Source organism: Macaca fascicularis, chromosome 18, assembly GCF_037993035.2.
Source record: "Macaca fascicularis isolate 582-1 chromosome 18, T2T-MFA8v1.1".
Classification (NCBI taxonomy): domain Eukaryota; kingdom Metazoa; phylum Chordata; class Mammalia; order Primates; family Cercopithecidae; genus Macaca; species Macaca fascicularis.
The window spans coordinates 68,901,089-68,916,421 of NC_088392.1; the positions used below are offsets into that span (position 1 = coordinate 68,901,089).

General features: G+C 38.9%; 1 protein-coding gene and 1 long non-coding RNA gene across 4 annotated transcripts in view; both read right to left on the minus strand.

The window, feature by feature from the left end:
• Positions 1–15,333, minus strand: part of THOC1 (THO complex subunit 1) — a 52,496-nt gene that overhangs the window by 2,305 nt on the left and 34,858 nt on the right. For all 3 annotated transcript variants that reach the window (XR_012427276.1, XM_005587073.4, XM_074022749.1), the window contains 7 exons: positions 10,829–10,929; positions 9,363–9,429; positions 9,115–9,165; positions 8,952–9,022; positions 8,112–8,207; positions 7,451–7,516; positions 2,075–2,158 (listed from right to left, as the gene is read on the minus strand). Coding sequence is in view for 2 of the 3 variants with exons in the window: in XM_005587073.4 (XP_005587130.1) it covers positions 2,075–2,158; positions 7,451–7,516; positions 8,112–8,207; positions 8,952–9,022; positions 9,115–9,165; positions 9,363–9,429; positions 10,829–10,929 (536 nt within the window). In the remaining variant the exon portion in view is untranslated. The remainder of the gene's footprint in view (positions 1–2,074; positions 2,159–7,450; positions 7,517–8,111; positions 8,208–8,951; positions 9,023–9,114; positions 9,166–9,362; positions 9,430–10,828; positions 10,930–15,333) is intronic.
• On the minus strand, positions 11,527–13,814 carry LOC135968265 (uncharacterized). The gene is made up of 2 exons (XR_010582909.2): positions 13,534–13,814; positions 11,527–13,242 (listed from the first exon to the last, which is right to left on the minus strand). It is a non-coding gene; the product is annotated as an uncharacterized lncRNA (long non-coding RNA).

Below are 15,333 nucleotides of genomic sequence, written 5' to 3' on the forward strand. Positions count from 1 at the left end.
TAACTAATAACAGGAACCAACAATGTCTGAAGAGGCAGGCTCATATGAGCAAACACGTTTTCAAAGTTCATACATTTTGTTTAATTTTAACAAGTCAACAAGTGTGTGCAGTACTGGCTAGATGCAGTATGTGTACAACAGGAATCATCCATCTGGCTATTCGGAATCCATGAACTGTTCCCTAATGAAGTATAACAATGATCAAGGTGGTATACAATCAGGTGAGAAACAGAAACTGCAGAGAAATTCTAAAGATAATGCTCCAGAAATACGCAATGCTGCAGAAGAAACCAAACCACCAATTTATTCCATTTAAGAGTTTTGGATTGGAAGTCTCTCCCTCCCCTAAGAATAGCAATTTGGTTTATTTGGTCATCTCTTATAAATGAGCGTGTGTTACCTTTAGGATGTGCAGGTACCACTGAAGACTTAACAAAAACTACCCCTAGACATTGAGGACTCTTCCCAAGTCAACACCTGCTGTGAGGCTTTGCCCGAACAGTTAAGAGCCTTCCTCTCTGACATACCTCTGTTTAAACGATTTGATTATTTTAGGCATGTTCAAAATTCACTGTCAATTATATATATCATTTTTCTTATTCTCCACAAAACCCTCTTTGGAGATAATAATTTGAACTATCACTTTAGGAATGAGTCCATCTAGTCTTACGTAACAGTGATAAATATTCTTTCAATTGACAAACACTTGAGCCAGGCACTCAGTAGCTGTGGAGAGTACCTGAGGCACAGTAATGCAGAATGTGTTGGCAGGCATCGCTAGTGATAAACACACAAGGTATAAGATAATTTCATAAGGATGAGGAAAACGAGAAATGAGAAGGTGGTGAGTGCCACCTTCTCATTTGGATAGTGGTAAGTGCCATGAAATAAAAACCACGAGAATGCAACAGAGGAGACCAGGGAGGGGAAGAGCTTCCAGGGGGACTTAAAGCCATGGGAACCTTGGGGGAAAAGTGGTTCAAGCAAGTGAGACAGTCAAGTGTGAAGGTCCTGACCGGAAAGGGAAAGACGTTTGAAGTGAAGAGCACCAGGCCTGCTGTGGTTAGAGCAGAGGGAAGGCATAGCTACACAGGACAGTATAAGCCAGACCAAGGAGGTTTTTAGACCCTGGGAGGGACTTTGGAACAGGCACTAACTGGAAGATTTTAAGCAGATCAGACTTGGACAGTTATTTTAAAGATCACTGGCTGATACATGGAGCACTGACCACTGCTAGAGAAAACAGTGAAGAGGTCACAGAGGTCACAGTAATTAACAACTCTGGGCACAGGGTCACACTAGTAACGAATATTGAGTGCTAACGACATGCCCTGTATGGTTGAAAGTGAACTGTCTTATTTAATCCTCAGAATAACCCTGTGAAATGGGTACTGTTAGTATTTAACAGATGAGGAAAGGGAGGATGGCGATTCAATTATTAAATTAGCCTTAGTCTAATAAGTAAGTGGTAGAGGGGACTGGAACCTATGCATTCTGACAAGAGGCCTCTTGCCTTTAAACCACTACTCTTCGATTCCTATTGAAAGCCATGAGACTGTGGTGTCACCCAGAAGGTTCTAGATAAAGAGGCTAAGACTGAGTCCTGATGTTACTCCAACATTTGAGTTAGGCAGAGGATGAGGAGGCTGAAATGGAATGTGAGGTGGAGTGGGCAGCGAGGGCAAAGGGCAAACAGAAGAACCATGGATTTGGATTCTCATGGACGCCAAGAGAAGAAAACATTATCTAAGGGGAACAGGATAGGTTAAGAGCTGCTGTGAGATACTGTGCTTTGAAGGGTAGAGAGAAAAGAACTAATAGTTGGAGAGAAATGGGGGCCAGGGGGAGGTTTTTTTTTTTTTCTTATATTTTGAAACAAGGGTGATTCCAAGTCACGCTTAGTTAACAGGAATACTCCTTGAAATCAGGATGTGTCCTAACAGGAACTCCCCTAAGAGAAAAAGCACTACTCTATCCACTGCCTCTCTTAATAAGTTTTCTAGTATACACATAATTCCTAAGGAAAAAACAAATCGAATAAAATTAAAATGAGCTAATGAGAAACATTACTTACTTATATTCATTTTCAACCATATTTTCAGGGTCTGCCTGTTCAATGGCTTCTTCAAAGAATTCCTCCAAAGTGGGCATGTATTCCCTGAGCAGTATAAAATAACTAGTGAGGATCACATATATTCTTAATAATAAATACTCATAAAGTGGTGGCAAGACAAGATTCTAATGGCCCCATACTTTTAGTTACAGTTTTGATTACTTGGGAAGTCAGACTTTTAAGGAACTAAAATCCTCAAAACTAAATTCAGAAAGGACAATAAAGAGGGGATAGTCTAATACTAAACACTATCATATAGTATTTACTACATATATTGTATACTTTAATTACACACCATAATATATGAATATGTTGCTACTCAAAGAGGGCAGCCAGGGGATTTTATAGCATTTGAATTTTACCAGCAAATAAGAAACTTTTACATAACGTCCCCATCCATGAATTATTTTTTCTTTAAACCAGAATTAGACCAAAGCTAATAATCAGACCATAATACGATTTCAAGGGTTTAACCTTTAGCTCTTATTTAAATTGTTACCATGGTAGCATTGTTGATTTTTAAAATGCATCTTTCTTGAATTTGTTTTTAGAAATAAAATTTTTATACAGGGACAAGCAAAGAAATGAGATCTCAGGATCAGAAGACATCTTCTAGAATAAAACTAGGAAAATGGGCTCTCTAAAAAAAATTATCCCAATATCCATTTGTTTCCTAATGCTATAGATACTATATTCCATTTTATGAACATGCCACAAGTTATCCATGTCCTATCCAGAGATATTTAAGTTGTCTTCCCACTCTTTGCTCTGACAATGTTAAATGGACATTCTTGCACCTGTCTCCTTGTAGATGAACAGATTTCTTTAGGCACTGGGCCTTCAAACTTCCACTGCAACCCACAGTAAGAAACTCATTTTACATTGCAACCCAGTACACACATATATGAAGTATATGTACCATAGATATAAGTAAAGCTAATGTTTCACAAAAGTACATTTCCTATTTCATTAAAAAAATGCTAGTTTAAATTACTAAACTGACTTTACAAACCACCAATGATTCTCAAACTTAGTTTTTGTTTTTGTTTTTTTTTTTTTTTTGAGACGGAGTCTCGCTCTGTCGCCCAGGCTGGAGTGCAGTGGCCGGATCTCAGCTCACTGCAAGCTCCGCCTCCCAGGTTCACGCCAGTCTCCTGCCTCAGCCTCTCAAGTAGCTGGGACTACAGGCGCCCACCACCTCGCCCGGCTAGTTTTTTGTATTTTTTAGTAGAGACGGGGTTTCACCGTGTTAGCCAGGATAGTCTCGATCTCCTGACCTCGTGATCCGCCCGTCTCGGCTTCCCAAAGTGCTGGGATTACAGGCTTGAGCCACCGCGCCCAGCCTCAAACTTAGTTTTTAGAAACACTATTCTGATCAACACACCTACTAGCGGGGCACAGACATCTTTAACATTCAGATAGAGTGGTTGTGTCATCAGACTCCCACCAGCAGCACTGGCAAATTATTTTTATCCATAATTCTTATAGAATCTGGGTATTTTTAAATTACTGAATCTCTTAGCTGTGAAACTGCCCGCTGTAGTTTTTAACTGTACTTCCAGTTACTAGTGAAGTTCAGCATCTTCTCAGAGGTTTATTAAGGTTTCTACTTCTGAATCTGGCTCTTCCTTTGTCCGTTTTTCTACTGGATTGATTTACTCTCATAGATTTGGTAGGAATCTAATTTTATTTATCAATTGTGCTAGAATTTTATCTATTTTTCTTGGTCTTAAAAAAAATCTTTTGATTTTGTTGATCTTCTCCATTGTTTGTTGGCTATTTTTACTGATTTCTAATCTTCTTTTACTTTCTACTTCTATACGTTTACTTTTCCTCTGAATGACTCTCAGTGTTAGACTCTTATTTAGCTTGGTTTTTAGATTCCATTCTTTTTGAAAGTGTGAACACTTAAGGCTCTACCTTTCTCTTCTGTGTTCTACTACGTTAGATCTCAAAGTCTGAACACGTAGTGTTTTCACTGTCATTCGGCCCTACATTTTCTAATTTCCATTGTGATTTATTCTTTGATTCAAGGATTATTTAGAAGTGTGTTTAAAGCAGTTTTAAGTATTTTTGCTTTTGTTATTCACATATAATTTACAAAAACTTGTGGTTTCTGTAAGACCAAGCCTGTTAATTATTTTGTTAAATTCTAAATGTATTACACTAAGTTTTTTCCACCAAAATTTATTAAATTCTGAGAAAGGTCTGTCAAAATCCTACTAGATGGTGGGTTTTCTGGGTGGTGGATGGTGAAAACTGACCTGGGTCAACTTCTCATTCTAATTTTGTCACATTTTTGAGAACACGTTCTTAGAAAATAAAGTTTAAAATGTGTGTATTTCTATTTTTTCCCTTTTATCTTTATGCAATGATTGCCTTTATTTTTAATAATGCTTTCTGCTTTTAAGTCTTTTCTGCCTGATCCGAATATAACTATGCCTTTTAAAATTTACATCTTTTAAAAGTTCTTTCAGTTTCAACCCTTCCATATCTTTATTTTTAAGGTATATTTCTTATAAACATATAGATGGATTAGATGGATCTTTTTTTTTTTTTTTTTTTGAGACGGAGTCTCATTCTGTTGCCCAGGCTGGAGTGCAGTGGGCGCAATCTCGGCTCACTGCAAGCTCCGCCTTCTGGGTTCACACCATTCTTCTGCCTCAGCCTCCCAAGGTGCTGGGACTACAGGCGCCCACCACCACGCCCGGCTAATTTTTTGTATTTTTAGTAGAGACAGGGTTTCACCGTGTTAGCCAGGATGGTCTCGATCTCCTAACCTCATGATCCACCTGCCTAGGCCTCTCAAAGTGCTGGGATTACAGGTGTGAGCCACCGCGCCTGGCCGATGGATCTTTAAAATGTAACACCAATTTCTGTCTTTGAGCCAGAAAGTCCATTTCCATTTATATTTGAATTTAACCATACTGTTTTGTACTTTGTGTTGTGTTTTCTGAGCTTTTTTTCTCCTCTCCTACTTTCTATTTACTTGCTTAAATTTTCTGTATTTACCTTTTTTACCCCTCAATTTATTTAAAAATTACACATTCCATTTCTTTCACATACTTTACAAGCATGTTTGACTTAACCATAACATTCTTTAATTCTGACCACCCCTTCTTGTCTTACCTGTCACTTTTAGCAAGTTTACCTTTTAAAATAACCCTAAATAATAAGTATTACTATTTTATACAATGAATTCTTGATACGATTTATTCAGATTTCTTCATGTTTACCAAAGTGTCCACACAGTAATCCTTTCTGCAGTTTACTTCTTTCTGGGTTCAGTTTCCTTAAGACAGCTTTTTCACTAGGGACTGTTGATAGTTTCTCATAGTTTTAGTCAATCACTCAACCACAACTGTTTAACTTGTTACAGAATTTCTGAGTTGAATGTTGAAAAAGTAATACTTCTAGAAATGAGAAAATATACTCATTGAATTTACAAAATGGGCAGGTTTAATAGCAGACTAGACATAGGAAAAGCAAGAATTAATGGATTAATGATTAAGAAATCACCCAGAAAGCAATACAGAAGGAGCAAGAGTTGGAAACAATGAGTTAATGATAGTTGAGGAGGTCCAGCAAACATCTAATGGCAGAAGAAATAACAGAGAATGCGAAAGACATTTTCAAACACTCGTCCCACTGTCTTCTGATTTCTTTGGTTATTCTTGAAGTCAACTGTTAGTTTAACTGTGCTCCTCTGTAGGTTGTTTTTTCTCTCTGGTGACTTTATTATCATGTACAGAGATATGGATTTATTTGGTTTATCCTCCTTAAGTATTATACTTCTTGAACCTATGAATTAATGCCTATTCTTAATAATTAACTCAATTATTGCCTCTTTCCCATTCTCTGTTATTTCTTCTGCCATTAGATGTTTGCTGGACTTCCTCAACTATCATTAAGTCATCGTTTCTAACTCTGCTCCTTCTGTATTGCTTTCTGGGTGATTTCTCAATCATTAATTAACCCATTAATTCTTCCTTTACCTATGTCTAGACTGCTATTAAACCTGGCCATTTTGTAAGTTCAGTGACTATATTTTTTCGTTTCTAGAAGTATTACTTGTTTTTCAAGTCTGCCTAGTCCTTTTTGATAGTGCCATATTCCTGTGTTTTCAATTCCTTCTTATTTTGTCTTAATTTTCTGAAATATACTTTTTTTACAGCCTTTATCTTATGGTTTTATTATCTAAAGTGGCCAACTTCTGTTGCTTGTTCTGTTTGCCAATCTTGCTCATGGTGGACTATTTCCCTGAAAGTTTTGTAAGTTTGGATGGTGAACTTATCTTTGGGTTTTATTTTTTTTTTTAACAACCTTGTGAATATAATCTTTAGATTTTTATCTGTGGGAATCTTGTTTAGTTTGGGTTGAAGGGGTGACCTTCAGAAAGATTTTTATTGCCAGCATGGAACTTTCTAGTTCACTGTCTTAGCTTGAGGGTTCCTTTACATTGCTGGTAGGAAAAATTTAAACTGTAAGACTGCAAGAGAGCAGACTTATGGGACAATTTCTCAGGGAATACTTTTTCCTGTAACCTATGTGTTGGTAAAAACCGATAAGCTTGTTTCCTGTGCCAGGGAGCATATCCCCGCCCTGCCCTTCTTTTACAGATGTGTAGTGCTTCAACAATTTCAGCTTTGTTCAGGGGAAACTCACTCACAAATTCATGCAGGCCTAAGGCCTTTCTGTCCTTTTGTGACTATTAAAACCCAAGTTCGGCTGGGTGCGGTGGCTCACGCCTGGAATCCAAGCACTCTGGGAGGCTGAGGCAGGCAGATCACAAGGTCAGGAGATTGAGACCATCCTGGATAACACGGTGAAACCCCATCTCTACTAAAAATACAAAAAATTAGCCGGGCGTGGTGGCAGGAGCCTGTAGTCCCAGCTACTCGGGAGGCTGAGGCAGGAGAATGGCGTGAACCCAGGAGGAGGAGCTTGAAGTGAGCCGAGATCACGCCACTGCACTCGAGCCTGGGTGACAGAGTGAGACTCCGTCTCAAAAAAAAACAAAACACAAAACCCAAGTTCCCTGGTTCCCAAAGCTGGGAATCATTAGTACTGCTGCCCTGGAACCATATTCTGTTCATAGGCTTACTCTTCTGTTGGTAGTTTTGATTCCTTTTGTGAATCTTTATTTTTTTGTGATTTCTAAAATTATTTTATCAGCACTTCGAGGAGTTTTATGGTGGGAAGTTACACTCTGCTGTGCCAAGAGTCAACCACAATAAACTTTTAAATTTCGTTTGAGCTCTGATCATAGCTGAGAAAAGGCTCCATTCTACTCAACTTGGTAAAAGCAACACTTCATTTGAAAAATGTTCAACTTGCCTTGTCTCTGATTTACAGGCTTCCATATTATCAGGACAAAGATTCCAAAGCCTTGTTAACTCCTCACTACAAAACAGACACAGAAATAAATACGTTTTTTATGGACACCATCCTTATGTGCTTTGAAACTGAACAGAAAAACAATACAATGTACATAGTGGATTTGGGGATGTTGATAGCATGAGTTTTACTTTTCTCAATAATTTTTGGTATTTAAAATACCTAAAATTATTCTCTATATGAACATATAATCATTAATTATAATTATGACTAATGATAATTGAATAATCTTTAGTTTTTTCTAAAAATATTCAAGCACAATCTAAAGCAATGATTAGTTAAGTAGAAGGTAAGAGAACTCAAGGATTATGGTACCTTGCAACAACTAGAAGTGAGCTTCATCAATCTAAACAATCCTACTGTCTGAAACGGAAAAAACGGCACAGCCAAGAGACACAGATTTTGGAAGCTGGAGACAAAATGAAGGTTTTATCTGCTGCATGAACCTACATAATGGGCAGTATAGAGAGTGCGGTTTGCTCTGGCTATCTATGTGTGTACCAAACACAAATTCATATTATATTTTGGATGGAGAGTTCTTATAGTAACATCTTCAAAATATAAAAATAAGAACATTCCACATGAAGACAAGTTCACCTACTTTCCCATCAGAATTTTTTTGCTGGGTCCTTTCCCTAGGAAGTCCTCGGGTGCTGTTCTCTTCCGAATTATTCTCGTAGGTTTGGTATCTGATGTTCTGTGGTGAAAAAAAACATACACTATTTTTTGAATTACACATAGATAGCAGAAATAGAAGAATGTTTAATGTAAAATAAAATTTAGTTATTGTTTTCCTCTTAAGAAAGATGAAAACTGGCTGGGCATGGTGGTTCATGCCTGTAATCCCAGCACTTTGATGGGCTGAGGTAGGTGGATCACCTGACATCAGAAGTTCGAGACCAGCCTGGCCAACATGGTGAAACCCTGTCTCTACAAAAATACAAAAATTAGCCAGACATGGTGGTAGGTGCCTGCAATCCCAGCAACTCGGGAGGCTGACACATGAGAATCGCTTGAACCCAAGAGGCGGAGGCTACAGTGAGCTGAGATCGCGCCACTGGAGCTGAGATCGCGCCACTGCATTCCAGCCTGAGTGATAGAGACTTCATCTCAAAAAAAAAAAAAAAAAAAGATGAAAACTTCATATTATGATAGAACAATTATCAAATATAAGACAAAAATGCCACATTGCAGGGCAAATCACATGGAGTAGATATACAGTATTCTTCTCAATAATATAGATGTTTGTTCCAGGAATTTAATGACAAGAAATTTATGAGGTAAAAAAAATACAGAGGTAAATCAAAGTGGTTGTACTCTTACAGAGTTCGACTTACATTTTTTATATGAAATATATACATGTATCTTTACATGCTATAGTCGTATCAGAGCATATTTTCAAAAGCTTTTCTCATCGTTCTTGTGATGAGTATGTATTTACCTTTCTTTCACAAAACTTGGGCAACCTTCATTTTTCCATGAGTTCCAGTTTTCTTCAGTGTTTAATATATGCTGGGAAAAACAGAGATTACATTTTGGTTAATGGAATCCTCTGAAATTCTGTTTCGTGCTAAGAAGAGGATGTAAACATAAAAAACACATACCTCTACCATCTTTGAAAATCTTTCTCCATCGGGGGGGTTTTCAGATAGTAGCTGTGATTAGAAAGAATATACTAAGCTTTCAACAACTTTCTGCATCATAGGAGTGGTTTGTAGGCAGAGAACCAAGGAGTGTTTGTGGTCTTGTACCTGAGCTTAACTTTATCCTTATTTTCCTATTTGGGGCTGAAACAAAGAAAATCCTAAATTTCCATTTTTTCAATCATGGGTTTGTTGCGTGTTGAACTTACTTGATAAACTGATTTTGTAGTATCTTCAATCCAAAGTGATTGTTCATCAGTTAAAACATAGTTTGAACTAGGGAACAAAGCAATGAAAGCATGCTTGAGTTACAGCAATGCATATCCAATTTTAAGCTTTAAAAAACACAAGGCATGTAACATGTAACTATACTGTGGATAGTGTCAAAAATTACCAAGATAAGAATAGTCACAAATGAAAGGATTATAAGAGAAAATTCTTGCACTTCTTCCTCAAGAGGGTTGGTACTAAAGACATAAAAACATATGCAGGTAATAAAACATTCAATTAATCAATCGGATTCACTATGAACAGAGCAATAAATGTTTCCTAAAATAAGCTGAGTGTGAAATGAAAACCTCTGATTTGATATTAAGATACTTGTATACATGATGCACATTCAGTATGGCATGCTACATTCCTTTAAGGTTCATTCAAAACACAACGAATAAAAACACCCAAACCCTAGAAAAGGCAACAGGCAAACCCAAATTGTTAATAGCCACCACTAACTGAACTCTCACAATGCACTAGGTGATTTAAAGACATCCAATAAATATTGATGGCTAGGATCTGAACACTTTACATACATTATTTACTGAATTCTTGGAACAAGTACATGTACATATTAAACACAGACTACAGTGGCTCAATGATTTGCCCAAGGCCATAAAGCTTTAATTCAAACCTACGTCTCACTCCAAAGTCCCTGATCTTCCTACAATGCTATACCAAACCTCAAAAATAGATAGAAGGATAAGAAATTACATTTTTTTAGTGTTTACCATGTGCTACTATCTTAAAATGACAAGTCTGAAAGAGCTGCACTGCAGCCAGCAAATGATGAGCCTGGGATTCAAACCCAGCAGGTAGTAAAGTCATTATACAACTAATACTGCATTGCTCAGTGTCCTTAACACAAATATCGTTAAGTAGCAGTGGGCTCCACCTTCAGTTATGGACAGGACAGGAGGAAATGGATGGAGGGATTTAGATAGACAGTAGAGAGCCTAATAAGGTTTTGTGAAACCCCAAAGAAATGAACTCCTTTTTGCTTAAATATTTTATTTGCATCTTTTAGCTTGAATGTCCTACACAGCTCCACACCTTGTGAGAGATGTATTACTGGCTTAGTCTACAAATCCGCTTTGGAGGAGGTCTGAGGGAGGTGAGAAGGGAATGATGGAAGTTTGGAGCAGAGACCTCCACCTGCCAATAAAGACGACAACTCCTGCTAAGCCCTGGAATTGGGGCAGGAAAAACTCACACTGACAGATATATTTAACATCTTTTCCTTAATCCTAATATCTAAAAGCCTTCAATATATCAGCTGCAATACATGTGTTTTAGGGATAGAACCTTAACATGAAATGGACACAATACAAAAGAAAAATCATAAGCAAGTCCTTTTTTTTCTTGGCTGTTTACAAATTATTTACTACCCATATTATCTTACCTTTTGAATTTGACCTGCCCCTTGAGATATTGGAATAAAATGAGATACTGCAACAGGATGTGTCGACGAAAGTTACTGTCACTCAGTTGTAAATCCATCAGCTACTCAAGAAACAAGCAAACACATATGAAAACAACACATTAAAATCAAGTTTTGCCTAAAGGTACAAAATGTGCTACTATAGAAATGGAAGATTCCAATTCAATTTAAAAAACATTTGTTGAGAATTCATTGCACATGAGGCATTACCGCACAAGCCCAAAGACGGTCCAGTCAAGGTTTCACTTAGACTTCTTGACTGTTTTATGCCATGACAGATTCATGTTGGTGGATAACAATGCTCTATCTGTGGTCCTGACATGAGGATAAAATAAGGCAGAAATATAAAAAAGTAAACTGGGCATGGTGGCACAAGCGTATAGTCCCAGCTACTCAGGAAGCTGAGAAGGAGGATCACTTGAACCCAGGAGTTCGAGATCAGCCTGAGCAACATAGCAAGACTCTAAATTTAAAAAAAAAAAAAAAGTAAAAAGTAAAATTGAGGCTACTACTTTCCCACATATGAAGAAATACTGGCTAAAGAAGATATGGATAACAGCACAATATCAACGGGTACCACTCATTTTTGCAGCCCTGTAAGTGCCTGCAACAGAGGTATTAAGAAATTAGAGGTGAAAATCATCTCTGATTAGATGGGCTTTGTTTTTTTTTAGCTTTTAGTGAAAACTGCATCATACTTGTATTATCACAGAATCTAGATTAGAAAGGACTTGAAGGTGATTTATGAGGAAGTTCTTCAACGACCCTGCCATCCAGCTGTAAGAATAACTTGCGGGTGACGAAGGAAAGTCATTCTGATTATGTGCATGGAGCACTGAAGGAAAGGTGAAGTCTGTAACCACAAACTCACGCTAGTACTGCTTTCAAAAACTACAGTAACAAAGGAAAGCCACGTTCTCCTAAATGAATCACCAGTAAGGCAGCTGGAAGCATCAGAAATTGGTTTTGGTTCAATGTCCCAAGTTCTGGTGGCTCTGCTTTACATGGTTTGGTACCATTTACTAAGGCCACCTAACACACACAAGCCTCCTTATTCACTAGCAACCCCTTCCACACCGCGGCTCCAGGTCTTAAAAAAAAAAAAAATTAATGATCAGCCTTCCCGTCAGGTTTCCCACACTTTTAAGGACTGAATATATTTGATTGTTATTTATATTAACTCTCCTATCCCAAACTGGAAATGTGAATGGCTGGCCATCAGCCTTCCCTTCCTCCAGCCCCTGGGCAACTTGACTGTCTCCACTCAGGCTGTTAGTTCCTTGCCATCAACTCCACGGACAGGCCCACCTCTGCTCCAGCTACCCACTACTGTGGCCACAGCTAGACCTGGGGTTACAGCTTCCCCAGATCTGAAGTCTTTAACTCACAATCCTATCTCACCACCTCTATCCTTCCCAGGTCTCTCACTCAGGTGCTTCCAATATACCTAATATTTGGATCTTACTGAGACTTTAAGGCCCTTTCTATTCTCTACCTGTTAGTCCAATCCTATTTTAGTCTAGATAAGGGGTCAGCAAACCTTTTCCTGAAGTGTGAAATAGTAAATATTTTTATTAATAGGTTATGTGGGCTAAGAGGCATAGTATGGATATTATGTAGGTATTTAAACATCTAAAATATAAGAGATAAAAAAAAAACCAAAACCACCAAAAACAACCAACACGGGTGGTGGGCCAGATTTGGCCTGTAGGCTATAATCTGCCAACTCCTGGTCTAGACTTCATGGCTAATCTCTTTGTCTGTTTTCTTGCCAACTTCCTCAACACACTTGTCCCATATTTCTTCTGTCACATCTAGTGAGCACACAGCAACCTTGAATAAACCAACTGTCACCTTCTCTATACCAACTCTCAGGCTTCCAATCTCGGCTGAAAGTGAGGTGCCTGAGTGAATATACCAAATTACACAGCTATGCAGAAGGCACCACTGGTATGTGGTCTCCACCTTAAACATCTGTTTTTAGTCAGCAATCTCTCTTTATTCTTCAAGGTCATTCTCTCTCCTATTCTTCACAGTAATGATTTCAAACCCTTTTCACTTAGCAAAAATACTACTTTACCACTCCTCTTCACTTTCAGTAGATAACTACTTTTGCCTTCAATGAGGAGAAAAATTCATTAAATTGGAAAGCATTTCATTTCTTGGCCCCAAAATGACAAGTCAGCTGCACCCACACCTTTGTTTACCTCATTTCCTTCTGTCACAACTCTCTCATGACTAAAGGTATTCCATCTGGATTACCTTCCATCTGGAATCCCAATATCCCTAATAACTGAATTCCATCAACTAACTGCCCTGGTTTCTGTATCTACAACCTCTTCTTTCCAAGCTCCTTTCCATAAGCATTACATAACCTCCCTCAGGCCGGGCGCGGTGGCTCAAGCCTGTAATCCCAGCACTTTGGGAGGCCGAGGCGGGCGGATCACAAGGTCAGGAGATCGAGACCACAGTGAAACCCCGTCTCTACTAAAAATACAAAAAATTAGCTGGGCGCGGTGGCGGGCGCCTGTAGTCCCAGCTACTCAGGAGGCTGAGGCAGGAGAATGGTGGGAACCCGGGAGGCGGAGCTTGCAGTGAGCCGAGATCGCGCCACTGCACTCCAGCCTGGGCAACAGCGTGAGACTCCGTCTCAAAAAAAAAAAAACCTCCCTCAAAGATCTCCCACATTCTCACCTCCCCCTTTAATAGCAAAGCTTCTTTAACTGACTACAGGCACTGTTGCCAATCAGCCCCTCAACCTGCTATCATCTGACAGCCTCATCCACTAATCCATTGAAAGTGTTTTTGTTGGTTGGGCGTGGGGGCTCATGCCTGTAACCCCAGCACTTTGGGAGGCTGAGGCGGGCAGATCACCAGGTCAGAAGTTCGAGACTAGCCTGGCCAACATGGTGAAACCCCTATCAAAAAAAAAAAAAAAAAAAAAGTTGGGCATGGTGGTACACACCCTGTAATTCCAGCTGCTCCGGAGGCTGAGGCAGGAGAATAGCTTAAACCTGAGAGGCGGAGGTTGCAGTGAGCCGAGACCATGCCACTGCACTCCAGCCTGGGCAACAGAGCGAAACTTGGTCTCAGGGCAGGAGAAGTGTTTTGTCAAGATCACCAATGACTTATTTGTTGTTAAATCCTGTGAACACTCTTTATTGTCCTCATCCTACTTGATATGCTTGGCTTCCATGAGTGCCCTGCCTTTCTAGTTTTTCTGTAAACTCACAGGTTACTCTTCAGTCTTCTCCTCGTCCCTTCATTCTCCCTTAAACATGGGTTTTCTTCAGGATTTGATTCAATATTTTCTTCTCTTCTCAATCTACACTCTCCCCTCTAGCTCATTTCATATACTCTACAGTTTGAATTACCATTTATAAACTGATAACTCCTACAATATACTCTCTACCTAGATCTTGTTCCTAATCTCCAGATTTGTATACTCAACAACCTATTACACATCTCTACTTGAATGTTCAACTGACACTTGATTGGATTTTACAAAGTAAAACATCAGTTTTCTCCACAAAAGCTGTTCTCCAGTGTTGACTAATTCAATGAGAGGCTCCAACATCCACCCATTTGCCCAAGCAACTCTAGGAAGGCTTCCTGGAGAAAGCAGCATCTAAACTCTCAACAAGGGACAAACCTAAAGATGGAGAGTGGGGGTTGCGGGACGGGGGAGAAAAGGGGGGAGCCAAATAAGAGACTGGTCTATTTGAAGGACCAAAGTTCAGAGTTCAATACATCTGGAGTAGAGATGTGAACCCCTGGCTTAAAGAGACGAACCAAAGTGGCTAGGTGATGCTTACTAGCTGTTCATTTTATTTTTTTATGTTGAAAGATTTTTCTTGATAGAAACAATGGATTGAAAATAGGAGTCAACAAACCACTGAATCGGGGGTGAAAAGGTCTAATGAGATTCAAGCTAACTGTTTCACATCATACTTAAGGAAACTAGGTCCAGAAAAGTTAAAACTACCTAGGCAAGATTACATAGCTAGTTAGTGACAGAGCTGACAGTGAAACGAATGCACTCAATTGTACCCTTTCCTTCATAATATATACTATCTAGTTCCATTTTTCTTTGCTTATTTAAAAAATTATACCATTTACACTATGTCATAGGTCAAACATTTCATTATTATTAGTTTTAGAAACAGGGTCTCACTCCGTTTCTCAGGCTGGAGTGCAATGGCACCATCACAGCTCACTGCAGCCTTGAACTCAGGGGCTCAAGCAATTCTCTCGCTTCAGCCTCCTGAGTAGCTAGGACAACAGGCATATGCCACAATGCCCAGCTAATTTTTTTCTTTTAAATTTTTTGTAGAGACAGAGTCATACTTTGTTGCCCAGGCTGTTTTGAACTTCTGGCTTCAAGCAATCCTTCAGGCTCAGCTTTACAAAGTGCTGGGATTATAGGTGTAGGCCATCATGCCTGGCCCAAATGTTTCTTTGTAAAT